Below are 27,876 nucleotides of genomic sequence, written 5' to 3'. Positions count from 1 at the left end.
GTGGTTATTGTGGAGACAAAGCAATGGAACCACAGCCCTGCAGTGTTCACTGATGCCAACTGGGCAGCTGAAATTTACTACCTCAAAATTTACTCAAAAAATATGACCCACCTTTCTGCTCTCAAACCATTGTTTAATCAGAACAACAATCACATCAGACTTTTTTCTATACCTTGAATTCTTCCAGGTTTAAAAAATTACAGATATGAGAAGACTTTTACCTATTAATACACACAGGAATCTGTGTTCCTGGAAACCTTTACAATAGAAAGATCACTGGAACATCAGTATAATCAACACCTGGGAGAAGTATATTTCAGGTAAGAAAGTATCAATAGTAGGAAAAAGTTGCCACTCAACTTTCACCTCAATAGCATATTTCATTGCGCAAAAGCAAATTGTTTTCCCTCCTGGTACTTTAGTAGGGTATCAAAATGGCATTGTATCTGTCTTCCTTTAATCCCCTTCCCCCACAATTTAATAAAGAAAAACAAAAACCCAATGTTCATGCTTAAAAGACAGCCATGATATTTAATGTGGTACTGGGCCACTGGGCCACATGGTCCAACAGACCTAAATTTATTCCGACCCTGAATTTTGTTAAATGTCCAATAATAAATGAACTGGAGTAAGAATTTCTCTACTTGAAGATGAAGAAAAAAGGTCTCCAGTGTAGTTATTTTAGAACAAGGCTCTTCTATTTATATAAGAATCAAGGCTTATTAATAACCCAGCATATTTAAATAAATTGATGAAAAATACTTTTTAAAATATAACACTGTTAAACATAAATCAGTTTTCACTTCTTAAATTAGTTGTAATAAGCAACCCTACAGGCTAGTTATTTGAAAATCAATGGCCAAACTGAAATCTGAACAAAGCCAAACTTGTTTAAACCAAATGCTATTTGTTAAACGTTGTACATTCTGTTTACTACCCACTGACTCAGTATTTTACTATATAGGGTAACACCTATTATAAAACAATGTGAGAAATAAGAAAAAAAAATGTTGGGGGTGTGAAATCTAAAAAAAATTTCAGGATGGACTGCATAATCCAAAAATCACCTGTTCTAGTTGCTACATTCCTCGAACACATTCTACACTTCAAAATGACACAGGGACTAAAAAAAAAAAAATCCAACACATTAACATACTTAAGCATCTAGACGTATAACAGTTCAGCAAACAAATAGTTTTAACTCAAGCCTTTGAACACATCACTTAGAAACATTAAGATTTTGAACCCAATTACTCAAACATCATTGACTAGCCCATAATGCAGTTTGTGTTAACCTGCTGTACAAATCAACCACATAATAGTAGTCAGATACTAATCTTACTCCAACAGAAGTAGTGATAAAATCAAAGCAATACTCCTTTTTGTAAGATAATCAGGATAACAGCACTGGGATAAAATGAAGAGAATTTGGTTTCAGATTCTTGTTCAATAAGCCTGTTCCTCATTTTTAGATAATGAGGATAAAGGTATTACAACCAAATATGGGAAGCTGCTTTCTCTTTATTTAAGCATTAGGAAGGAAATTAACTTTGGTCACATATTACCTTTAAAAAAAAAAAAAGTTCCATTTTACATATTCCTAAATAGATAGGACCAAATGATCAGAGAAAAATTTTCTTCTGTAAAAATTGGCCAATTTTATATTAAAAGAAAAATCTAACATACAATATCATTCAAATTATATAAAGACTACTTGGGATCATAACATTCCAAATATATGACAACTGCAACCCCAGCCTAACAGGTGTGAAAAGTATTTGCTCTCATGTTGCTTTGGTCCAAAAGAGTAGAGCTGAATCAGTAAGAGTAAACTAAGTTCCAAATATTTTGCCAGCATTAATTTAGATTGTTATTGGCAGCAGAAATATCCATGATGAATAGTTCTACTATGAGAAAGTATAATAAAAGAATATTTCCCAGGAACACATCACAGTACCAGATAAAAATTTATAAAAGAAAAACATGAAGAAACAAAAAAAGATAAACAGCTACCACACGAAAAATACTGTTTCCCCCATAACTGTATCTGAAGGGGTAAAAAGGTGATATTAGAGATTGTTGATGATGCTAACATGAAAAGAAGTTGAGTATTGTATTTATTTCTTCTTTTATACAACTCTTACTCTTTACAAAAATGTTTATAATCATGCCCATAAAAGTGTAACCCATGGCATCTGAAAGCAAACACTCTTTGTAATTATTTAAAAGGGCCTTTTTAAAAATTATAATACAAAGGTCTGTGCTCTATAAGCAGTCCTCCACTGTGCATTATAACAATAAGGCTTACTTTTAATACAAAGACTAAGTGTTTGGGAGTTATGAGCCACTAGATTTAACAAACATCATCTTATAGTTGCTTTTTGCATCTTTTTTGTTTTTGGACTCCTCCACTTCATCAGGGTGCTCAGCAGCTTGGAGCTCTTCAGTAGATTCTTCCTTCTCTGACTCTGAATCACTTTCAGAGTCATCTGGACTTTCAGGATCAGGTGAATCATCATCATCGTCATCTCCAGCCACATCACCTTCTCCATCATGATCATCTACCTACAAACATCAACCAACAGCCTATTAAAATTATCCAGTACAAAAACTGGAAAAGACCCTCATTTTTGTCTCACTCTCTAGCCATTAAATCAGCAGTTTAAGAACAGAGGCTGACTAGGGAAGAGCTGAGGGCTCAGGCGTCTCCAACTGTTTCATAAACTGGTACTTGAGGAGGATTTTTGCTTAAGAAAGGGCTCTGAAACCACCACCTTTCCTTCCCTCCCTAGTTTGAAATTAACATTGTCTTCCTGATGGAAACAATACTTTTTTTAAGAATAAGGCAAGTTAACCACTGATTCACGGGAATGCTGAAAACAGTTACCAATGTTTTGCATATTACATTATTTTGGAGTAATGAACCAGTAGTTACATGGAACGAGGTGACATAGGAAACAACTGAGATAACTAATGAGTATTTACATGAAATACTTCATCTAACTTGTGAGTAAGTTGTTCATGCCTACTTAAAATGTGCCCTAATGATTCTCCAAGCAGAATGTACATTAAGCTAGTATCAAAAAACTCTAGTATTTCAAAAACTCTCAATCTCTCTTCTCATTATCTACAAAGACTTAGTTTGGCATATAAAAATATTTTAAGTAACTATATAAAGAGAGGTTTCTACATAGGATTCTTGGTTGCTAGAGTAATTTAACAGAAATAAGTGATATCAAATTAGAAGTATCTTTCCACTTAATGAAAATATGTTAATTACTACCTCACTGAAGCCAAGTCCACAATGTCGTCGATATCTTCCTGATAATTTACTGTCCATACTTTGTTGATATTGAGACTCCAGTTCTTCATTAATTTTCTTGTCTTCTTCCCCTGTATGTCCAGTGTACTTTGATTATGTTTCAGTCAAATTAATAAAAATATTTGATTACACAAAAAACCCATAATACAGATGCTATTATATTTAGGGCTGATTTCTCTGAGTAATTTTACAGTGAATTTTGTGAATGGGTTTATATACCATATGTAATTACCTAACAGACAAAATAACTTACTTCTTTAGTAACTACTCGAACTAGAAGCTGTTTTATTAAAAATGAAAAATTTTTCCATGTAATAATTTAAACCAGATAAGGAATTCTCAGAATTGCCTGAAGTTTAGATACTGTAAATATTAATTACTAAGAACTTTGGGTATCATGTTTTAGTTAATATAGTCTCATAATGGTTCTCCCGAAAGTGAAAGTTTCCTCCTAGTCATAGAAAAACACCTCCAACAAACAACAGCTTCTGTCTTTGAACACAAATTATGAAAAGGCACATAATTCTGTTCAGAAAATGGCTAAATAAAATGACCTTGGAATTGGCTCTCTGTATGCCTTTCTTTGCATATCACTTTACTGAACCGATATAGCAGGTGACATTTGACATATACTTTTAACATATACTCTGTTGCATGTAAGTTATGAAGTGGAATATTAAACAACCATCTATAAACTTACCACCCAAGGACTAAAATATTACCAATACCATTGGAGCTTTCTGTACGTGGCATTTTAATTTGTAAATACAAGAAAATAACTTCATATTTTAAAAGCATAAGTGCAACAGTTAAATACATTTCCATTCTGCCAAAGTTCAAACTCTTTAGCCTTCTGTAGCAATGCAGATTAATTTGAAGTAATTGTTCAACACCAGAAAAATAAAATGCCTATTAATTTCTAAAATATGCTACATAATCTAGGTCAGTATAAAGTTAATTTAAATGATGTAAGTAAAGGTTTTCTTAAATGTATATGGGGTATTGTGCCCTGTTATTAATAATGTCCAAGATCAGGGTTAATATTAAATGAAAATTTTTCAGCAGACTGAATCCAAATTCTAATTCATTTTCAGTTTTTAAATCCCCCCCCCAAATTAAAAGAATTCATTTCTTCAGGTTTTCCAATGAGTTTTGCTCTGAGATCTTTGAAGAGCACAAACTTAGTGAATAAACTAAAAACCAGTATAATATGCCAACTATTAACACTGTATAGTAAATAGTATACAAAATATATGTAAACTCTAGAAACTACAGTTGGCAAGATGAGGCATAAAACTTCACTACAATTAAAATACTACATGTTGTAAATTAGTAAAAATGGAAACAGAAGCAAGTCAGTTTCTTGGTTAGAATATCGTATTAATGTAAACTCTTTCAAATCCTTCATCAGAGTATATACTGTTACATGATGTATGGAACAAGTTTACATATACAACATCTATTTCCAACATGTTAATCATCAGAAGTAATCAACAATTATACACAGAAGTTAGAATATCCCAAAATATATGCAAGTATTTCACATTCCAAATTTAGCACCTCCACTTTAATTATATTTTACCTTCTTACCTGTGCGGAAGTGAGATGTGGATTTGTGATCTCCTATAACAAGACGACCAGTATGTTCTTTCTGTAAGAAGGAAATGTATTAGAATTTGAAACCACAGATTTAACATAATTATTGCCTATGTGCCTGATGCTGAATTTACATTCTTGCAAGGATAGGGATGGAGAGGGGAAACAAAATCAATAAGTAAATTATACTTATGTCTGAAGGCAGTGTCATTAAAATAAACCAAGCAGAGGATGGGGATAGAAAGTAGGTCAATTTTAAACAAGACAGACAGATAACTAGAAAATTGGATCAATTTAACATTTTCTTTTCTAAAATGTTTATGTCTCAGGTATATATCCTGAAGAGAAAGCAAATCAGATTATTTAGCTAAATAAAGATAATGAACAAAATGATAGAAATCTAAAATATAAAAAATAAGAATCATTACTACTTAGCAACAGACCACAAACAGCTAGCTCGTTACTTCTGGCTACAAAAAACACTCTTTCACACTATGAAAAAGCACAGAATTTAAAACAATCTAGTTCAAAGTTACCAACTCATTAGCTTATATAATTAGTCTCAATTTATCAGCTCCAATCCATTCTTTATGGTTCATACTTAGTTTTGAAACCAAACAGGAGCCTGTGGGGCTCCTGGGCACAGAAACCTTTCTGTGTCCCTCATTTCTTGCTTGTAGGGAAGAGACTCCAGCCTCCATGACCTTCCTTGAGTTCCAAAGGGCAGATTCAAATAGAGACTAAACAGAGAAGGGAGGGGATGCAGAGTGGCGTGAGGAGCAGTCAAGAAACAATAGTGTAGCCTTTGGGTAGGGTCTCAGTTCCACCTCAAGAAATACAAATGACAGAATCTCTGAGTTCTTTACAGAACTAAACCCATAAACAAATGTAAGATGTTAGCATTCCTCATTCCAGATTAAAGGAACCAGAGAAGCTCTCCAAGAGACCACCTGAGGCCAAGTTAAAGGAATCACAGAAACTCACAGCCAGATTACATCCTGAACACCAACTATAACCCCTACAACAAGGTGATGACAGCAAGCATACACTGAGGAAAGATGCGGCAATTACCCATACTAAAAACAGCCCTCACACCAAAAATATTAGACTCATGGCCTATACAGGGATATTTCCACAAAAAAACAACCCTTTAAGCCCATTAAAAAAAAAAACTGTTTCTCCTAAAATTATAGAGAAACATAAGTAAAATGAAGAAACCAGAAACCGTTCCCAATTAAAACAAGAGAAATCCCCTGGACGTGCAATGAAACCTCTCTCCAGTATGCTAGACCCCGAGTTCAAAAAGATGATAAAAATAATAAAGGAGTTAAAAAAGGCTATCAACAAAAATGCAGATCATTATAACTAGACACTGTAAAGAGAAGCCAATTAAAATTAGAAAACACCTGCTGAGACAAAACCTGGGCTAAAGGCAATAAACAGCGAGCTAAACAATGCAGAAGAATAAATAAATGATCTGGAAGACAGAATAATGGAAATCACCCAATCAGAACAGCAGATAAGTGGAAAAAAAAAAAGGAAAGCAATATATGAGATCTGTGGTATAAAACAGAGCAAGTCAGTCTACATGTAACAGAGATCCCAGAAGAAACAGAAGAGGGGGCTGAAAATGCATTTGAAGAAATTATAGCTGAGAACTCTCCAAACCAAAAGGAAACAGATATTCAGGTACAAGAAATGCAAGACAGTGCCACACAAGATGAACCCAACAGACCTATACCGTGACATTATAATTAAAATGGCCAGAGTTAAAGTGAGAATTCTGAAGGCAGCAAGTAGGAGTTCCCTGGCAGCCCGGTGGATAGGATTCCATACTTCTACTGCAGGGGGCCAGGGTTTGATTCCTGGTCAAAGAACTAGGATCCCACAAGCTGTGTGGCACAGTCAAAAAAGGCAGTCAAGAGTTACTTACAAGGAAAAACTCATAAGTCTATCAGCTGACTTCTCTACAGAAATGCTGCAGGACAGAAGGGAGTGGCAAGATAAATTCAAAGTCCTAAAAATCCTACAACCTAGGATACTCTACACAGCAAGATTATCATTTAGAAGAGAAAGAATTTCACAGACAAGCAAAAACTAAAAGAATACAGCAATACAAAACCTATTCTAAAAGAAATATTTAAAGGGCTTCTCTAAATAGAAATGCAGCAAAAACCTATAGGAAAGAGAAAATCACAATCAGAAAATGGGTCACTTAAGTAAGCCAGTACCATAGTTTTTTAAAAAAATTTTGTGAAAGCAATGATAATTAACATGAATACCAAAAGGCTTATTTAACAGGAAGATGTAAAAGAAGACAGACATCAAAATCATAAAATATGGGGGAGAGAAGTTAGAAAATGTAGATTCTTACTAGAATGTGCTTGAACCTATGACTACCAGTCCAAAGCAATGAGATATAACAATGGGTTAAAACCATTTAAAAATAGGAAAGACTAACAATACCCATATTTATATCCTTAACTCTGTCCTAGGCAACAAGTTGAGGCTGCTTCAAACTGGCAGTGTTCACAGTATTTTCTTTAAAACTCATGCCGAGGGTACAATCAATGTAACCTAGTACATTTCTTTCTTCATATGCGATTTGGTGTGTAACCTGGCAGAAAGCATTTTCACATTTCTTAAGTATGAAAATGTTTAAACCCATAAATATTAAGGTACTTGTCCAAACTGTTTTAGTTTTTTCACTAATAAATCTGATATATGTAATTTTTGCTATAAGAAATTTTATTAAAAAAACCTTGAAAAACAGGGTAACTACAAAACAAAAACATAACAACAAAATCACATAAACCAAAAAAACGAGAACTCAAACGTAACGCCAACTGTCAAAGCACAACAGGACAAACAAAAAGAAAGGAACAAAAAGAAATACATTCTCAACTGGAAAAGAAGGTTTGAAATGGCAACAAATATCTATCAACAACTACCTTAAATACAAATGAATACTAAATGATACAATCAAGAGTGCAGATTGGATTAAACCAAGAGGCTACCTACCATAATGCTGCCTACAAGAGACTCTCTTTAGGGTGAAGGACACACAGATTTGAAACTGAGAGGATGGAAAAGATATTTCATGGAAATAGAAATGACAAGAAAGTGGGGGTAGCAATACCCATATCAGAAAAAACAGACTTTAAGACAAAGCCCATAAAGACAAAGGATACTATAAAATAATAACAGGATCAATACAAGAAAAGGCTATTACAGTTGTTAACATATACATACCCAACATAGGAGCACATAAATGAATAAAAATAAAATACTAACAGACATAGGGAAGAACTGATGGGAATACAATAGGAGACTTTAACATCAGTGGACAGATCTTACACAAAATCAATGCAGCAACAGATCCTAAACAACACAACAGAACAGTTAAGGCACAATTGATACTTAAAGGCCATAACATCCAAAAACTCAGAATACACATTCTTTCCAAGTGAACATGGAACATTCTCTGGGGTAGACAACATACTAGGAAACAGAGTAAGTCGTAACTAATTTAAGAGGATAAAAATTATTTCAAGGGTCTTTTCTGACCACAATGGCATGAAACTAGAAATCAATGACAGAAAGAGAAACAAGAAAAAAACAATTATATGGGGACTAAACAACATGGTATTAAAAAAATCAAGGTGTCAATGATGAGATCAAAGAGAAACTTTAAAATATCTTAAGGCAGATGAAAGCATGGCCATACAGAATCTGTGGGATGCAGCAAAAGCAGTCCTAAGAAAGAAGCTGATAGCAATACAGGCCTTCCTCAAAAAGATAAATCTCAAACAAACAAGTTAATCTACCACATAAAATACTTAGAAAAACAAAACCCAAAGTCAGAAGAAGAGGGTAAATAGAAGACGAAACAGGGCTTCCCTGGTCCCTCAGATGATAAAGAATCTGCCTGCAATGCAATAAGAGAGAGTGAAGTCACTCAGTCATGTCCGACTCTTTGCAACCCCGTGGACTGTAGGAGCCTACTATGCTCCTCTGTCCATGGGATTTTCCAGGCAAGAGTACTGGAGTGGGTTGCCATTTCCTTCTCTAGAGCATCTTTCTGACCCAGGGATTGAACCCAGGTCTCCCGCATTGTAGGCAGACGCTTTACCTTCTGAGCCACCAGGGAAGTCCTTGCAATAAGACCCAGGTTCAATCCTTGGACTAGGAAGGTCCCCTGGAGAAGGGAATGGCTACCCACTCCAGTTTTCTTGCCTAGAGAATTCCATGGGCAGAGGAGCCTGGTGGGCTACAGTCCATGGGGTTGCAAAGAGACAGACATGACTGAGACTAACAATTTCACTTTTTCACTTTCAAAGAGAAAATAGAGGCTTTTTAAAAATTGGGAGGGGGGTGGAAATCAACCAACAGCCAGGTTTTTTTGAAAGGGTAAACAGAATCAACAAACCTCTGGCCAGGTTCACCAAGAAGAAAAAAGACAACCCAAATAAAATAAGAAATGAAGCAGTAGAAGTAACAACTAATATTGCAGAAATACCAAAAAACCTTGAGAATACTATCAACAATTATATACCAACAAACTTGACAACCTAGAAAAAATGGACAAGTTTTTAGAAACATACATCAAAATTGAATCAAGGAGAAACATAATAAAAATTTCAAAGACTGGACACTGGAAGTGAAATAGAATCTGTAACTTTAAAAACTCACTACAAACAAAAATCCAGGAACTGATGGCTTCTGAGGAATTCTAATAAACATCAAAGAACTTATTCCACTCCTTCTCAAACTCTTCCAAAAGACTAAAGAGGAGGGAAATTTCCCAAAGTCATTCCATGAAGCCACCATCACCCTGATACCAAAACCAGACAAAGATAACACACAAACAGAAAATTACTGGCCAATATTACTGATGAACAGATGCAAAAACCCTCAACAAAATACTAGCAAACTGAATACAATAATACACTAAAAAGATCATACAACATGATCAAACAGGATTTATCTCAACAATGCATGGATTTTTCAATACCTGCAAATCAATCAGTGTGATATGCCACATTAATTGAAGAATAAAAAACTACACGATCCTCTTGTGAATGAAAGATGTGGCCTGCCACATCAATAAATAAAGGATATTTTGGCCATCAAATTAGCAGCCACCCCCAATTGTGCACCCTGAGGGGATTTGGGATGGAGAAAACCAGGATACTGGCCCTAGGTATCTAAGGTGTATATCAGAGGAATGATTTCAGTGAGTCCAAACTCTTGTATCTTCCCATTAAATCTTCCCTGAAAAGCATTAAATTCATTAATTTGACATGTCCGGTTTTCCTTAGTTTCTTTAACGAACAGTAATCTTTTGATGTTTCATTTATAGTTTTTGTTGCAAAAATGTCTATATATCCCTTTACCTCTTTGGAGCAGTAATTCAGAGCAATATGAGAGGCTGACTTAAATCCACAGAAAATCTGCCATATAAAACATAATTTTCAACTTTTAGGTTGTGTATTTTTTCCAGTGGACAGTTTTGGTGACCAGGAAGGGACACAGAGAAGATGCCTCCCTTTTGTCTGAACGCTATGAGGAACTGAGGCCTTGATACCGACAGAGGCCTGTTGTGCTCATCTGTCTCCTCAGAGAGCACAGACGAATTTGGATGAGTCTCTTTGGGTGAGTCTCTCCTGGTTCCTGATGATGATGAGTTATATTTGGTGGTGTCTAACAGGTGCCTGGCTCCCCAGCTGAAAGAGAGTGGCTCCCCCTAGTTGAAAGGTACTCTAAGGGAGCCCAGATGAAAGACCCTGAGAGAAAGTGCCCCCTACCTGAAAGACACTGGGGAACTCAATGGGAAGACATTGGGATTTCCTTAACTGAAAACATACTAAGCGGTCTTGGCTGAATGGCTGGGTTAAGAAGCTGACCTGATTGATGTTTTCCTCAAATTGGCTACCTTAGTATGAATCTGTTGGGATAAAAGTGCAGTAGTAAATTTGAGAGAAATTCAACTTTAAGATAGGAAACAGACTCACTCAGAGAAATGAGGAGTGTCAGAAAGCCAAACTCCAACTAATACTCCAGCCAGATTCATGTACATACAGAACTTATACCCGAAAGTAAATTAAGGAGTCTTGCCCTGAAAACGACTAAATGGAACTCGTTTTTGTATATGCACTTAAGTTAGAAAAAGTCAGCTTGAAAAAAACCAGAATTTTGATGTTAAAAACCAAAAGCCCTTCTAGGGGGATTTTCATTCATTTTTTCTTCTGTGTCTTTGAGATATAAATGTTTTACCTGATCTTCAGGCCTTTTCTTTGGGGGGGTGTGTTTTGAGCACTTGGTCTCTGTCATCCAAAAGGTACATATATGGTGTACATTTAGCAGCCAGTCAAATAGACTGAGATTCTGAGCAGCTTTTGTCTGAATTTACCAACTCACAGGGGCTTTTTGCATTCTTAACCTTTACTGCATCAGCTTGTTTGGTGAAGGCCGTTACTTTCTTACTTTCTATGGACTTCCCTGGTGGCTCAGAAGGTAAAGCGTCTGTCTACAATGCGAGAGACCTGGGTTTGATCCCTGGGTTGGGAAGATTCCCTGGAGAAGGAAATGGCAACCCACTCCAGTACTCTTGCCTTGAAAATCCTGTGGACGGAGGAGCCTGGTGCAGGCTACTGTCCCTGGGGTGGCAAAGAGTCAGGCACAACTGAGCGACTTCACTTTACTTTCTTAGACTTATTTCTGAGAATAAACTTTCTGGATCTGTTTAGGTGGCATCATTCACACTCTCTTGTGGAGAACTCTCTTGTGTTATTGGTTTAAGTCACTACTATTAAGATACATCTCACTAACAACCAGATGATCGATCCTTTAAATTGGAGAAACTTCTAAATATCTAAATTTTTAGAGGGCTCTTACTATAAACAGGATTCCCTGGTGGCTCAGTGCTAAAGAATCCACCTGCCAATGCAGGAGATGTGGGTTTGATCCCTGGGTTGGAAAGATCCCCTGAAGAAGGAAATGCCAATCCATCCCTGTATTCTTGCCTGGGAAATCGTGTGGACCAAAGAGCTTGGCGGGCTACAGTCCATGGGGTTGCAAAAGAGCCAGACATGACTCAGTGACTAAACAACATTATAAATATGTGTTTTCTTGATACCTATGGGGAAAAAGATTAAAAGATGGGGAAAAAACAGTATATAATGGTTAACTCTAAGAATACCCTCAGTTTGACAAACCCAAAAAACTAGTTTGGGAAATCTTATTTTGGTTTCTGCTTCCCTTTAATGGATCTTATGGATGCTGATAAAAGCAGCAGAATAATTAATATTAATTAGGTTGATTAACAGAAAAAAACCAAACGGAAAGTCTAGAGACTATTTCCCAACAACGTAAAAATTTTAAAGGAACTTTATCCCAAATGGATAAAGAAATGTTTAGATAAATGATTATTTTAAAATGGGATAAATATGCCAAAGGGATTAAAACAAAAGATTCTCAAACATTACCTAAGGTTCAATGTGTCAAAGGGATCCTCGCCTCAAAGTACTGGTCCCCAGCAATAAAAGACCTCAAGCAGGCCTGCTCTATTTACCTGTTATATATATATATATATGTATGTATGTATGTATGTATTTAAAGGGTGGAAGAAAATTGCACTGAGATCCTGATCAACAATTACTCGGGGAAATGGGCCAATTTATCAGTTTCAAAGATTGAGAAAAGGGCCTGAGTCACTTGGCTCAACCCCTCACTGAGGACCCCAGAGACTTTTCTACAAAACAGATAAAATGGTTGGAGGACAAAAGAAAGGAAAGTTTCTAGGAATCCCTGTAAAACCAAGACTTTCTGACTGAGTCCTAATAAAAACTAGAGTCAAAGGTGTTAAAGTTGACAGAATTGAGTTTATAAAAATTGGTATTTATGTTCACCTAAGAATCTACAGAATGCTATGTAAAAGACAGTTCATAATTGCTTATTTCTTAGTATTCACTAGAAAAAGTTTTTAAGAGTTAAGAATCCTAATTTAAAAATTAAAGCTACTACAAATAAAGAAAAACAGTCCAGTATGTTAGAAAAGTAAGATGTGTTAAGAACAAAAGAAGGTCTAAGAATTAGATTTGCATTTTGATAAGAGAAAACTAAGTAACTCTTTCCTAGAAGTGGTTAGTTGTAGATGAGAAAAGAGACAAAATAATATAGAAAGTGACGGAAGGTTTGTGGAAAAGGAACTCTTGAGAAAAGAATTTTGTACATGGTCAGGACTGACTAAAATTAGATTGAATTACATAAATGGATTTTGCTGTTAAAAGCAGCCTGGTACATGACTGGATTTGTTTCTTCTTTCTGTTGAAAGAATAAAGTTTTTTTTAGAAAACTGCTTTTGACAACAGATTATATGAGTTTCTTTGCCTTTAGGTGATCTACATTTGCTTTGCAACCTTTTGTCACTGTGTTTAAGTACTGTTTCAGAATGATCTATGTATGATCCTATTTGATCAAGTGTTGACAGTATGGACAGACTTCCCAAACATCAAACTCTAAAGTTCTCCTGACCTCCTACTAACTCTGGGATGCTTCAGAGGGACCAAGACACCTCAGCGAGCAATGTCAAACTAATTAGGTTTATCAGGTATGTTAAATTACTTGAGAAGCATTGTCATGTAATTAGAGATGAACCTTAGGTTATATTATATGGATGCCATTAATAGATGTTCCAAAATTTACACGAAATTACTAAAAATCTGAGATGCCCTGGTATAATGTTATCACTATAATTCTACTTATTGTCTTAAAATGTTTTATGTTCACAGAAATACCCAAGTTCCTTGTCAACTACATTGTAGTCAGTTCTTTAACCATGCCATTTTAAGTCCTGTCATTTATGAACAACCATTGTTTTACTCTAATGATTTTATAAAATGAAGATCTTCAAGAAGATTCATAAAAAGAACTTTTTAAAAAAATGTAAGTTTCTGGTTAACTTTTAGATGATATCACTGAAATATGTTAAGAAATGACAAAACTCTCATGTAAAACCTGATGACTTCATCCAGATCAACAGGCATTACATGGGACTGAATGAAATAATAAATATATAACTATGACTTTTGGGGGGAAAATACTAGCTTTTCATCTTTGTTTTCCAGAAAAACTTTTCCTTATTATTCCATGATCTACAAGTTGATCAAGTGTTCCTTTATAAACAAAAATAAAACATTAATTGTTTATACTCTGTCTTTCCCTGCCATACTATGACCTTATTAATGTTACCAACTATATTAATTATCCTGTCTAGTTTATAAGATTATCTATTGCATTACCCAACGTGTAACTAGGTCTCCAAAAAATTAATGATGGCAAAGTTATTAATGTTACTAACTATATTAATTATCTTGTCTAGTTTATAAGACTGTCTCTTGCATTACCCAATGTGTAACCAGGTCTCCAAAAAACTAATGATGGCAAAGGTCTTAAGACAGTTAATCTCACACTCACACACAAGACTCCCTAGCACTGTTGGACAAAATTGGTCACAAAGGGCCTCTCAAATGTTGGTTGAATTTAAGAGGAAAGAAGAACTATGAATGAAAAATGTAGCCATGTCAGTAAACAAAGGGCACTGTAGCCATCAAGCTAGTAGCCACTGCATTCACTACTTTGCTCCTGGTAGAGATTCAGAATGTAGAAGAGCAGGATACTGGCCCTAAACACTTAAGATGCCTATCAAAAGAATGATTTCAATGAGTCTAGACTCTTGTACTTTCCCACATGAAGTGTTAAATTCACTAACTTAACATATTGGATTTTCCCTAGTTAACAGTAATCTTTTGATGTTCCAACTTATCTGGTTTTAGGCTCCTCCCTTACCTCTTTGGAGCAGTTGCTCAGAGCAATCTGAGAGGCTGCCTTCTGGGTTTAAGTACTCAGAAAATCTGATGAATAAAATAATTTTCAACTGTTATGTTGTGCATTTTTTCAACTGACAATCTCAGCAGATGAAGAAAAACTTTTGCTAAAACTCAACATACATTTATGATAAAAACTATTCAGAAAGTGGGCACAGAGGGAATCTGCCTCAACATAATAAAGGCCATATACGACAAACCTACAGCTAACATGACACTCAAAGGTGAAAACTTGAATCATTCCCCCTAAGATCAGGAACAAGACAAGGATACCCACTTTTACCACTTCTATTCAGCATAGTATTGGGAATCCTAGCCACAGCAATCAGACAATAAAAAGAAATAAAAGGAATCCAAATTAGAAAGGAAGAAGTAAAACTGTCACTGTTTGCAGATAACATGATACCATATACAGGAAATCCTAAAGACACCAGCAGAAAACTACTAGAGTTCATCAATGAACTGGGTAAAGCTGCAGACTACAAAATTAATATATAGAAATTGGCTGCATTTCTATACATTAACAATGAACTATCAGAAAGAGAAATTAAGGAAACAATTCCACTTACCATCACATCAGAAAGAATAAAATACCAAGGAATAAACCTACCTAAACAAGCAAAAGAACTGTATTGAGAAGCCTAAAAGATGCTAACAGAAGAAACTGAAGACAACAGAAACAGATGGAAAGTATTCTTGAATTGGAAGAATCCATACTGTTAGTGACCATCCTTCCCAAAGCCATCTATCAATTTAATGCAATCCCTATCAAATCACCAATGGCATTTTTCAAAGAACTAGAACAAATAATTTTAAAATTTCTGTGGCCCCAAAGAATAGGAAGAATAGTCAGAGGAATCACACCCTCATTTCAGACTATTCTACAAAGTTACAGTAATCAAAACTGTATGGAACTGGCACAAAAACATAGATCGATGGAACAAGATCAAAAGCCCAGAAATAATCCCATATACTTATAGTCAATTAATCTATGATAAAAGAGGCAAGAATATACAACAGAGAAACAGTCTCTTCAATAAGTGGTGCTTGGAAAACTGGACAGCTACACGTATATGAATGAAATTAGAACATTCTCTAACACTGTATTCAAATATAAACTTGAACAGGATTAAAGATACAAGTAAATTGCAGCACTATTTATTTCACTTGTCTCTTAGAGTAATGGAAATAAAACAAAAGCAAAATGAAAAAACAATCTATGGAATGGGAAAAAATGTTTACAAATGATGATACCACCAACACATTAATTTCCAAAATGTACAAATAGCTCCTATAGGTCAATATCAAAAGAAAATCCTGACCCAATCAAAATATAGGCAGAAGATCTAAACAGACCTTTTTCCAAGACATACAGATGGCCAAAAGACACATGAAACAATGCTCAACATCATGAATTATTAAAGAAACTCCAATCAAAACTACAAGGGGGTATCACCTCACACTGGTCACAAAGGTCATCATCAAAAGATCTACAGACAATAAATGCTGGAGGGGATGAAGAGAAAAAGGATCCCTCCTATGGTGTTGGTAGGAATGTAAATGGAGAACAGTATGGAAGTTCCTTAAAAAACTAGAAATAGTTACCATATGATTCATAAATCCCATTCCTGGGCATATATACAAAGACAACTACCTCAAAAAGATATAAACACTCCAATGTTCATAGCAGCAGCATTTACAAAGCCAAGTCATGGAAGCAACCTAAATGTCCATCATTTAGGTAAATGGATAAAGAAGATGTGGTGTGTATACATACATACATATATAATGGAATTATATATATATATACACAATACTGCTCAGCAATAAAAGAAAGAATGAATAATGCCATTTGCAGCAACATGGATGGATCTAGACATTATAATAAATGAAACCAGACAAAAACAAATATTATATCACATGTAAAATCTAAAAAAATATACAATGAACTTATTTACAAAACAGAAACCAGACTTACAGACATAGAAAACAAACTTACGGTTACCAAAGGGCAAGACAGGTGGGAGGGATAAATTTGGAATTTTAGACACAAAATCTTATATATAAAATAGACAAACAGTAAGGTCCTACTATACATATATACAGCACAGGGAACTATACTCAGGATCTTATAATAAACTATAATGAAAAAGAATCTGAGAAACAGATATAGATACATAACTGAATCACTCTGCTGTATACTTGAAACTAATACAAAACTGTAAATCAATTATACTTCAATTAAAAAAAAAGAATACCAAATGAAAAAAATATTGTTCACCAAAATTAGTGGCTCAGTGATAAAGAGTTTGCGTGCCCTTTCAAGAGACTTGGGTTCAATCCCTAGGTCAGGAAGATCCCCTGGAAAAGGGAATGGAAACCCACTCCAGTATTCTTGCCTGCAAAATCCCATGGACAGAGGAGCCTGGAGGGCTACAGTCCATGAGGTTGCAAAAGAGTCAGACACGACTTAGCAACTCAACAATAACAGCAAAACTGTTCATTAAAATTTGACTCTGCAAAGCAATCTTAACCAATCAAGTGTGAAGATATACAGTAGCCAACAAATCATCCTATTGTGAAATCATGCCACATTCTCCATACCCAGATGACACTCCTGAAAAGCTTCAAGCATTAATGCTTATTGCCCTAGATATTATTAGCACAAAAGCAAATCAATAATTAAGTAGATTGCTCCTTTAGATTGCAGAAAATATGTAACAAGGTTTGAATATATACAATGACATTGAGTTATTCTAAGATGATAGCACCCTGTGACTAAAAGATCAGTTATAATCTTTGCTATCAAAGAATTTAATGTATGCTATACCCATTTATCAGTACCCCAATTTTTTTTTTAATTGTTCAATCTGTCCTCCACCTTACTCGCTCCCTCCTGTTTTACTGAGATATAACTGACCACTGGTGGTTAAATTTCATATATTTTATGTTAGGATGTTATTTCAAGGTACTTAAAGAAATTTAATTCTACTAGATTAAGTATACTTCTTAAACTATTACTTCATATATCCTTAGAAAATCTATTTACATGAAGCAAGAGAAACTTCAGACTACTTTCTATGACAAATCACAAATTATTGGAAATCTGGACTAATGTAGTATTATACAATGCTTCCTTTGTATAGGTCCTAACATCTTACATGATCTTTCCATATGCCCAACTCCACTATTCTAGTCTGGCTAACTCTTAATCCTCTCAGATTCAGATCAATTCTGTTTCTGGGAAGCTTTCTTGTGCTGCTAAACAGAGTTAGCTTCCCGTGTCTGCTGATTTTGCAGCATGTGCATAGCTCTTCCATAGTAATTATAATTCTATATTGTCATTATCTGGTATCCTCCAGCACATGATGACTCCAAACATGTGTTACTGATCTGTGTGATCTCACCCTGCTCCTCCAGGACCTAGGACAGTGCTTGAAACGTATTAAGACAGTCAACAGTCATTGGTAAAATGCATGAATGCATTCTCATATGAATAAAAATAACAAAGGCAGAGGACAGAATTCAAGTTTCTGATAAAGGCTATTCCCCTGGCCACTACGTAAAGAGTTGGACAAACTACAAAATATGAAAGATTATTCTTTGTAAGATCTACCAAATGGTCTGCCCAGAAGTATCAAATTATTAGGCTAACATGGCAAATCACAACTTTTGCCTTTTCTTTCTTCCATAGGAGTCTGCTCAAACCAATTTTTTTTCTCTATATAGTCTCTAAACACTATCACCCAGTGGCACAGAGAATCCTAGAAGCAGCTCAATTAGGTCAGTTATAGCTACAAAAAACTAAAGTAATCAGGCAGACCTTAAAACGTAAAGTAAAATGGAATCTGAGTGTATTCATTCTTTGTCACTTAACATACACAAAAAGGGCATTATTTTCACAGAAAAGATAAAAATGTATTCTGTCTGATGCTTACCTTTCCTGCTCCCATAAGTCTCAAGAACTTTTGTTTTCTTTCTTCATTACCTAAGTCTGCTGCCTCCCAATTGCTAGATCCAAGCTGGAAAAGAAATAGACCAGTTAATCTTTTCTGTATAAAAATAAATATTAAGAAAACTTAGACAGAGTCTACTAGTAAATCTCAAGTTTCTTCCTCCCTCCCACTCCCATCAGTTTTCACTATAAACTAGACTCATTCTTGATTAGGAAGTTAACCATATGTATTATATTTGATTTAAAAAATACTTATTTTCTGTTACCATAAGGCAAACTCCTTTAGTCTTTTTGAAACCAGAGATCTGGGTTTCAAAAGTTTACACCTCTAAGAATTACCTTGAGGGCTGGTTAAAACACAGACTGCTGGGCTGTACCTCAGGAATTTCCTATTTAGTACATCTAGGGTGGAGCTCAAGGATTTACTGCACTTCCAACAAATTCTTAAGAGATGGTGATGATGTTGACCACACTGTGAGAGCTACTTAGAGCCTTACAGGGCCCAAGGGTATCTAATACTTTGAACCTAGAAGGCTGCCACAGCTGTTAACTGAAGTTAAAAACTGGCTATAGTAATATTCTAAAGAACAGTATAACTTCAGAGTCAACTGGACCCATTTTTAGTTTCTTTTTTGAACAGTTTCTGTTACTTCTAAGGACTAGTATGTTAGGACTTTTATTCTTTCTTTAAGGTCTTCCAAAGAACAAAGAGAATATTTACTTTTTTTTTTTTTTAAAAAAAAGAATAGAGCAAAACTCATCCTATCTCGTAATTACCAAATGGGTCTAGTGAACCTTTTTATAAATCTAGCAAGTATTATGGAATCCAAGCAATATTTTCCCTACAACTTGAAACAAATGTAAGAATTATTTCATTATAATTCATTAATCATTCCCAATTATGCTAAAAATGACTAAAATAATAAGAAAAGTTATCCCATTGTGTTGTCCAAAGAATTGTATCATCTTTCAAGAAGACATCACCTCTCTGTTGTATGCTTTAGCTTTCTTTGGACACAGTTGAAAATTTTTACATTTCTACCCATAATAGCAACTGAGTAAAAAAATCTAGACAGACAGGAGGTATTTCACAACTATTACATGAATTAGAAGATGAATTGGAGAAGACAACGGCAACCCACTCCAGTACTCTTTCCTGGAAAATCCCATGGATGGAGGAGCCTGGTAGGTTGCAGTCCATGGGGTTGCTAAGAGTCAGACACGACTGAGCGACTTCACTTTCACGGATTGGAGAAGGAAATGGCAACCTACTCCAGTGTTCTTGCCTGGAGAATCCCAGGGACCGGGGAGCCTGGTGGGCTGCCGTCTATGAGGTGGCACAGAGTCAGACATGACTGAAGCGACTTAGCAGCAGCAGATGAATGCAAAATGACAAGTAGGGTACACACTCTAACAATAATGGCAAACTTAACTGCAAAAATCTAAAACTATGAGTTTTTGGATGATGAAATACTAGATTTCCCCAACCCAGAAGTCAGTGAGAGAGATAATTTTTCTCCAATGTGGAAGTCAATGTGAGACAAAGAAAAAAGACAAAAAAAGAAATGATACTTTCATCTTGAAAGCCATTCAACAGGCTTCATTTTGCATTACTGCAACAACAGCCTGGACTACCCCATTTTTTCTAGAGAGATATGTAACAATTTCCTCTTTTATGATATTTGTACACCAAAACTTATTTCATATAGTTTTTAAGTGGACAAATATTAAGGGCTGGTGACAAGAAGGAATACAGAAATGAAAGCATTCACTGAATTGATCACTTCAGTTGACTTTATAATTTGAAAATGAAAATGCTGTGTAATTATAGAGCAAAGACGCCAACCCCCCTTTCTACACAAAACTATGAGAAATGAAAGCATTTCAAAAAAATTCTTCAGGTATCATATTTTGATGATGCAAATACAAGAATAAACATAAAGCTAAGATCTATTATAAATAGATCCGAAATATGAAATTACGTTTCAGTTTCACACACGACAACTGATAAGCAGTTAGCTATATTCAGTTCAGTTGCTCAGTTGTGTCCGACTCTTTGCAACCCTATGAATCACAGCACACCAGGCCTCCCTGTCCATCACCAGCTCCTGGAGTTCACTCAAACTAATGCCCATCAAGTCAGTGATGCCATCCAGCCATCTCGTCCTCTGTCGTCCCCTTCTCCTCCTGCCCCCAATCCCTCCCAGCATCAGGGTCTTTTCCAATGAGTCAACTCTTCGCATGAGGTGGACAAAGTACTGGAGTTTCAGCTTCAGCAGCAGTCCTTCCAATGAACACCCAGGACTGAACTCCTTTAGGATGGACTGGTTGGATCTCCTTGCAGTCCAAGGGACTCTCAAGAAGTCTTCTCCAACACCACCCTTCAAAAGCATCAATTCTTCAGTGCTCAGCTTTCTTCACAGTTCAACTCTCAACCATACATGACCACTGGAAAAACCATAGCCTTGAATAGACAGACCTTAGTTGGCAAAGTAATATCTCTGCTTTTTAATATGCTATCTAGGTTGGTCATAACTTTCCGTCCAAGGAGTAAGCGTCTTTTAATTTCATGGCTGCAATCACCATCTGCAGTGATTTTGGAGCCCCCCATAATAAACTCTGACACTGTTTCCACTGTTTCCCCATCTATTTTCCATGAAGTGATGGGACCAGATGCCATGATCTTAGTTTTCTGAATGTTGAGCTTTAAGCCAACTTTTCCTCTCTCCTCTTTCACTTTCATCAAGAGGCTTTTTAGTTCCTCTTCATTTTCTGCCATAAGGGTGGTATCATCTGCATATCTGAGGTTATTGGTATTTCTCCCGGCAATCTTGATTCCAGCTTGTGCTTCTTCCAGCGCAGCGTTTCTCATGATGTACTCTGCATAGAAGTTAAATGAGCACGGTGACAATATACAGCCTTGATATACTCCTTTTCCTATTTGGAACCAGTCTGTTGGTCTATGTCCAGTTCTAACTGTTGCTTCCTGACATGCATATAGGTTTCTCAAGAGGCAGGTCAGGTGGTCTGGTATTCCCATCTCTTTCAGAATTTTTCACAGTTTATTGTGATCCACACAGTCAAAGGCTTTGGCATAGTCAATTAAGATGTTTTTCTGAAACTCTTGCTTTTTCCATGATCCAGTGGATGTTGGCAATTTGATCTCTGGTTCCTCTGCCTTTTCTAAAACCAGCTTGAACATCTGGAAGTTCATGGTTCACATACTGCTGAAGCCTGGCTTGGAGAATTTTGAGCATTACTTTACTAGCATGTGAGATGAATGCAATTGAGTGGTAGTTTCAACATTCTTTGGCATTGCTTTTCTTTGGGATTGGAAGGAAAACTGACCTTTTCCAGTCCTGTGGCCACTGCTGTTTTCCAAATTTGCTGGCATATTGAGTGCAGCACTTTCACAGCATCATCTTTCAGGATCTGAAATAGCTCAACTGGAATTCCATCACCTCCACTACCTTTGTTCATAGTGATGCTTTCTAACGCCCACTTGACTTCACATTCCAGGATGTCTGGCTCTAGGTGAGTGATCACATCATCGTGATTATCTAGGTCGTGAAGCTCCTTTTTGTACAGTTCTTCTGTATATTCTTGCCACCTCCTCTTAATATCTTCTGCTTCTGTTAGGTCCATACTATTTCTGTCCTTTATCGAGTCCATCTTTGCATGAAATGTTCCCTTGGTATCTCTAATTTTCTTTAAGAGATCTCTAGTCTTTCTGAGATTCTGTTTTTTTCCTCTATTTCTTTGCATTGATCACTGAGGAATGCTTTCTTATCTCTCCTTGCTATTCTTTGGAACTCTGCATTCAGATCTTTGCTATTCTTTGGAACTCTGCATCAGAGGGCACACACACTGAAACCATAATCACAGAAAATTAGCCAATCTAATCACACAGACCAAAGCCTTGTCTAATTCAATGAATCTAAGCCATGCCCTGTGGGGCCACCCAAGACAGGAGGATCATGGTGGAGCGATCTGACAGAATGTGGTCCACTGGAGAAGGGAATGGCATACCACTTCAGTATTCTTGTCTTGAGAACCCCATGAACAGTATGAAAAGGCAAAATGATAGGATACTGAAAGAGAAACTCCCCGGGTCAGTAGATGCCCAATATGCTACTGGAGATCAGTGGAGAAATAACTCCAGAAAGAATGAAAGGATAGAGCCAAAGCAAAAACTACCCAGTTGTGGATGTGACTGGTGATAGAAGCAAGGTCCAATGCTGTAAAGCGCAATACTGCATAGGAACCTAGAATGTCAGGTCCATGAATCAAGGCAAAGTGGAAGTGGTCAAACAGGAGATGGCAAGAGTGAACATCGACATTCTAGGAATCAGTGAACTAAAATAAACTAAAATGGGTGAATTTAACTCAGATGACCATTATATCTACTACTGTGGGCAGTAATCCCTTAGAAGAAATGAAGTAGCCATCATGGTCAACAGGAGAGTCCAAAATGCAGTACTTGGATGCAATCTCAAAAACGACAGAATGATCTCTGTTCATCTCCAAGGCAAACCATTCAATATCACGGTAATCCAACCTACGCCCCAACCAGTAACGCTGAAGAAGCTGAAGTTGAATGGTTCTAAGAAGACCTATAAGACCTTTTAGAACTAATATCCCCCAAAGATATCCTTTTCATTATAGAGGACTGGAATGCAAAAGTAGGAAGTCAAGAAACACCTGGAGTAACAGGCAAATTTGGCTTTGGAGTACAGAATGAAGCAGGGCAAAGGCTAAGAGAGTTTTGCCAAGAGAACGCACTGGTCATAGCAAACACCCTCTTCCAACAACACAAGAGAAGACTCTACACATGGACATCACCAGATGGTCAACACCAAAATCAGACTGATTATATTCTCTGCAGCCAAAGATGGAGAAGCTCTATACAGTCAGCAAAAAACAAGACCAGGAGCTGACTGTGGCTCAGATCATGAACTCCTTATTGCCAAATTCAGACTTAAATTGAAGAAAGTGGGGAAAACCACTAGGCAATTCAGGTATGACCTAAATCAAATACATTATGATTATACAGTCGAAGTGAGAAATAGATTTAAGGGACTAGATCTGATAGAATGCCTGATGAACTATGGACGGAGGTTCGTGACACTGTACAGGAGACAGGGATCAAGACCATCCCCATGGAAAATAAATGCAAAAAAGCAAAATGGCTGTCTGGGGAGGCCTTACAAATAGCTGTGAAAAGAGAAGTGAAAAGCAAAAGCTATGTTCAGAGAATGCTAAATATTTTGGGTATGCACTGTGTAGATACATATATGGTGAAAAAAATCAAGAAAATTTGGTTTGTTATGGTTAAGTTCTACAATTTAAGTTATTAGAATTTCTAATAAAATTACTTTTACAATCTTTTCTTCTGAAAATTATTCATAAAAGACCACTGAATAATGCATATGTAAAACAATGATGGTCATCCTTCCTGGGCATATAAGAGTTGAAATATTTGTCCCATATTGGACACCCACTTATGGTTCTTCTCAATTCCTTTTGGTGGCATGCTCTTCTGATTCTGGCCATCTAAGTTCCCAATCTTTAATTCTTCCCACCTGACATCTCATATGTTTTCATAGACTAGTTAGTTCTTAACTATTTCTGGCTCAATATAGTTAAGAAAAAGAAACCCAAAACAAAAAAGCAAAGTATTAGTGAAGCTTAAGTTCTGATTCTCACTAAACAATTGTTCCTTGGACCTGATATTTAAAGTTTTAATTCTCCATCTGCCCTAAGAGTCTTTTCTGAAAAGCTGTCTTAAGAATACCAACACCTAAGAATTGCATAGTGTTTCACAACTTACAAATCACTTTTTATTTACATTCTCTCAAGAGTCCATTTAATAAATAAGGACACTGAGGCAAAGAGGCTAAATTACTTGCTTCCATCCTCTGCTCTTTCCACATAATACTCTGTACATGATCAAATGAGACAGGATACATACAAGTAGTTTATGAGCTACAGTCAAATATACAGAATTTAAAATAATTGTCTAAAAAAGCAAAACTTCCCCAAATTTCCTATTAAAAGAGCAAATATCTTTAATGCCTTACATAAACAACCCTATCATCTACAATTTATAGTTCTAATTTAAAAAAATCATGAAGTCCTTCCAGTTCTTCTTTCCAGGTCTTCCCATATAGTAGAAAGTACCTTGCTCAAGTGCTGTACTCTGAAAAGCACATGGGTGCCCATACATTCTTAGAGATTCTCCACCATTTACTAAAGTCAACGTCCATATTCATCCTACTTCCTAAAAGACAGCTTTCATTTCTCCACTCCAATCAAACCAACGAAACCATTTTTAAGTTGGTTTCATCTTTAATACACTTATTATAGAACTGCAGTCAATTTACCTCCTCTTCAGTACACACTGTAGTAACTCTTAGAATTTATTTCTACAATTGTCAGCATTTTCCTAGAGTTGGATTCCATGATTTGTTACTCCCAATAAACATGAGGTGAGTGGACAAAGAAAACTGATAATCTTTTAGGTGCAGAGGCACATTAGAAACTGCTGACCACTTACATTTGATTTTCTAAACTTAGACATGTATTTTAAAAATTTAAATATGTATTATTCTTAAAATATTAAAAACACAAGCACTTAAAGATAACTCCCAATTACCAACAAAAATTAAAATATTAAAGAAACGGACTCAAAAATCACTGTCAAAGGACAAGTTACTACTGTATTGCACTAAAATATGGAATTCAGTTCAATCGCTCAGTCGCGTCCGACTCTCTGCAACCCCATGAACTGCAGCACGCATTAGCAACATTTATAGATAATGTGTTAAGGTCCGAGGACCTAATTTTGAACTGCAACTGTAACCATCTCTGTTAAAAGGAATGCTTATACGATTGGAAAAGGTCTTAAAGGTCATGTAGTTTAACCTGACCTCATCAAAAACTGTAGAGATTTAATTATTTAATCATTTCAACTTTGTTAAATTACCTAATATCGCCAAGAGTTTTGTCAAAATAAAAGATTATTTCTTTGATTCTAGCAAAACAGGTGCCTGACATTCTAGCAATCAAATCACTGTTAAATACCAGGAGGAAAACAGCGTAATGGTTTCTAAAACGGTATCCAGGTTACTCAAAAAGCCTAGATAAATTCCTGATTAAGTACTGGCTTACCATATTAACATGAAAATATCTCAAAGCCAGTTATAGGGAGGAACAGCGGGCACGAATAAATCTCACTATATAACTATTCATCCTTAAATCTTTACTGATTACTTATCTTTCTGCAGAGCTAAAATTAATTTCCGTAAAGAGCCTTACTATTCTGGACCTAACTCCACCATTTACCTAATGAGGGATGGGTCTTAACGTCATCTCATTTATTACAACTGACGCACCAACAGAGTTCAATGAGTCTTTTATGCTTCGAAAAGTAAAATATTACCAAAGGCACTGAACCGCACTTTAGAAAACAAAGACCTCTACACATTCAGAAATTGACAGCGCTTTAAACAATCGAAAGTAAACTAGTTATCCTCCCTTCATCATCCTTATCAATAACCTCTCCACCTTCCCCCGCTCCCCAATTTCCCCGTCTACGTTTCCATGGCATTCATCCATTGTATGAAGGACCTAGTTTTACGTTTACTGGTTACTGCAGTGTCCATGACACCGCGCTAGGAGCTAGTACAAATACACAAAAGGCCCAGCATAAACACCATAGTTATTCATCTTTGAATTCCCAACATCTGGCACAGCAGTGAATATTTAATGGTTTACTTCAAGGAATGAATGGCCTGCTATTTAAACTGACAACTGTGGGGGGGAGGGAGAAGAGAAGTACTTGACATCAAAACTGGATTCTACATCTCAACGTCTCAGGCCTCAGTACTGTGCGCCACTTCTCCCGGTACAGTTTTTCCGTTCAATACTTTGGTTTACTCTTAATAATACAGTTAATTGTAACTGTTACCATTACGTTGCAAAAATAATCCCGGCCAGAATAATCTGTCCAAATCTGCACGAACATCTCGACTATCACAGGAGGATTTTAAGCCTAAAACCAGCAGGATCTTGCCATTTCCTAGTAGAAGCACCCATAAAGAAGCTTCAACAGCCCCAAAATGGGTAAACACGTACACTTGACTAAGCTCTTTCACTTCTCGACCATCCAGAATTTCCTTCCTCGATTCCCCTTCCTAGGCAGGTCTCTGGCTCTTAGCGGGTAGAACTCTACAAACAGTTCAAGCCTAATTAAGAAAAGAGTATATTTCCCTTTCTTCTGGGCCCTCCCCGCGGCCCTCCCCATTCAGGTCACCTCAAGCGCTTCCTCCGTCTTCATCCACCCTTCCCCGCCTATCCCAATCTTTGGTAGGCCTCAACCCTCCACCACTCCGCCATTGTTATTTACATCGTCGTCTGGGGAGGCTGAACGCTTCACCCCGTGCGGATGGGACTCCCTGGCAGCACTCATCGTTGCGGACACCACAACGGGAAAGGTCGAACCCACTCGCCCGTTCTCCTCAGCCGCGACGCCAGCAGCCTGCAGTCTGCCACCGGCCCAAGCAGCAGCGCCACTCCACAAGGCAGAGTCCCTTCGGGCCTTGTCCGCCACAGTCGTCACTGCCGCGGGCGCTCGCTACCTTGGCGCACTCTGGGAGTTGTAGTTTCCTGGTTCACAACATACCGCCTGAACAAAGGAGATGGATGGGTGACTAAAACTACAACTCTCAGGAAGCCCAGCGGCGCCGCCAGCGCTGTGTGGCGGGAGTGCCCTTCGAGGCTCCGCCTTCCTCGGCTAGTGGAGGTAGCTTTCCCGCGGATTGGTATGGCGGTGAGCGGAGTAGTGAAGATCCGTTGCTACAGAGACCTAGCCTTGGTTTTGGCATTTTACTGTGGGACGCTGCCCCCTTTACAAATCCATTCGTTACAGTTAAGCACCTGGGTTTAAATGTAATGTTTCAGGGTTATAGAACCTCACGAGTAGCCTCACCCCAAAACAAAAACCTTTCAGGGAAAAAATATGGCTCCTACCATTTCCCCTGTGGTGTTCTCAATCGCTCGTAGACAATTTCTAAACCGGCGGGGCTGCTTTTAGAAAATTCCAGATAAACATTTTC

General features: G+C 36.7%; 1 protein-coding gene across 1 annotated transcript; it reads right to left on the bottom strand.

Annotated features, from left to right (window-relative positions):
* C15H11orf58 (chromosome 15 C11orf58 homolog) lies at positions 117 to 27,387 on the bottom strand. The gene is made up of 5 exons (XM_005689584.2): positions 27,168 to 27,387; positions 18,744 to 18,827; positions 4,913 to 4,973; positions 3,284 to 3,393; positions 117 to 2,565 (listed from the first exon to the last, which is right to left on the bottom strand). Exons 1-5 carry the CDS (start codon positions 27,228 to 27,230, stop codon positions 2,338 to 2,340), a joined length of 546 nt encoding a protein of 181 aa, XP_005689641.1. The 5' UTR covers positions 27,231 to 27,387; the 3' UTR covers positions 117 to 2,337.

The sequence above is a fragment of the Capra hircus genome, chromosome 15 (assembly GCF_001704415.2).
Source record: "Capra hircus breed San Clemente chromosome 15, ASM170441v1, whole genome shotgun sequence".
Taxonomy (NCBI): Eukaryota; Metazoa; Chordata; class Mammalia; order Artiodactyla; family Bovidae; genus Capra; species Capra hircus.
Note: the sequence above shows the minus strand (reverse complement) of the source record. Positions and strands in the feature narration are given on the sequence as shown.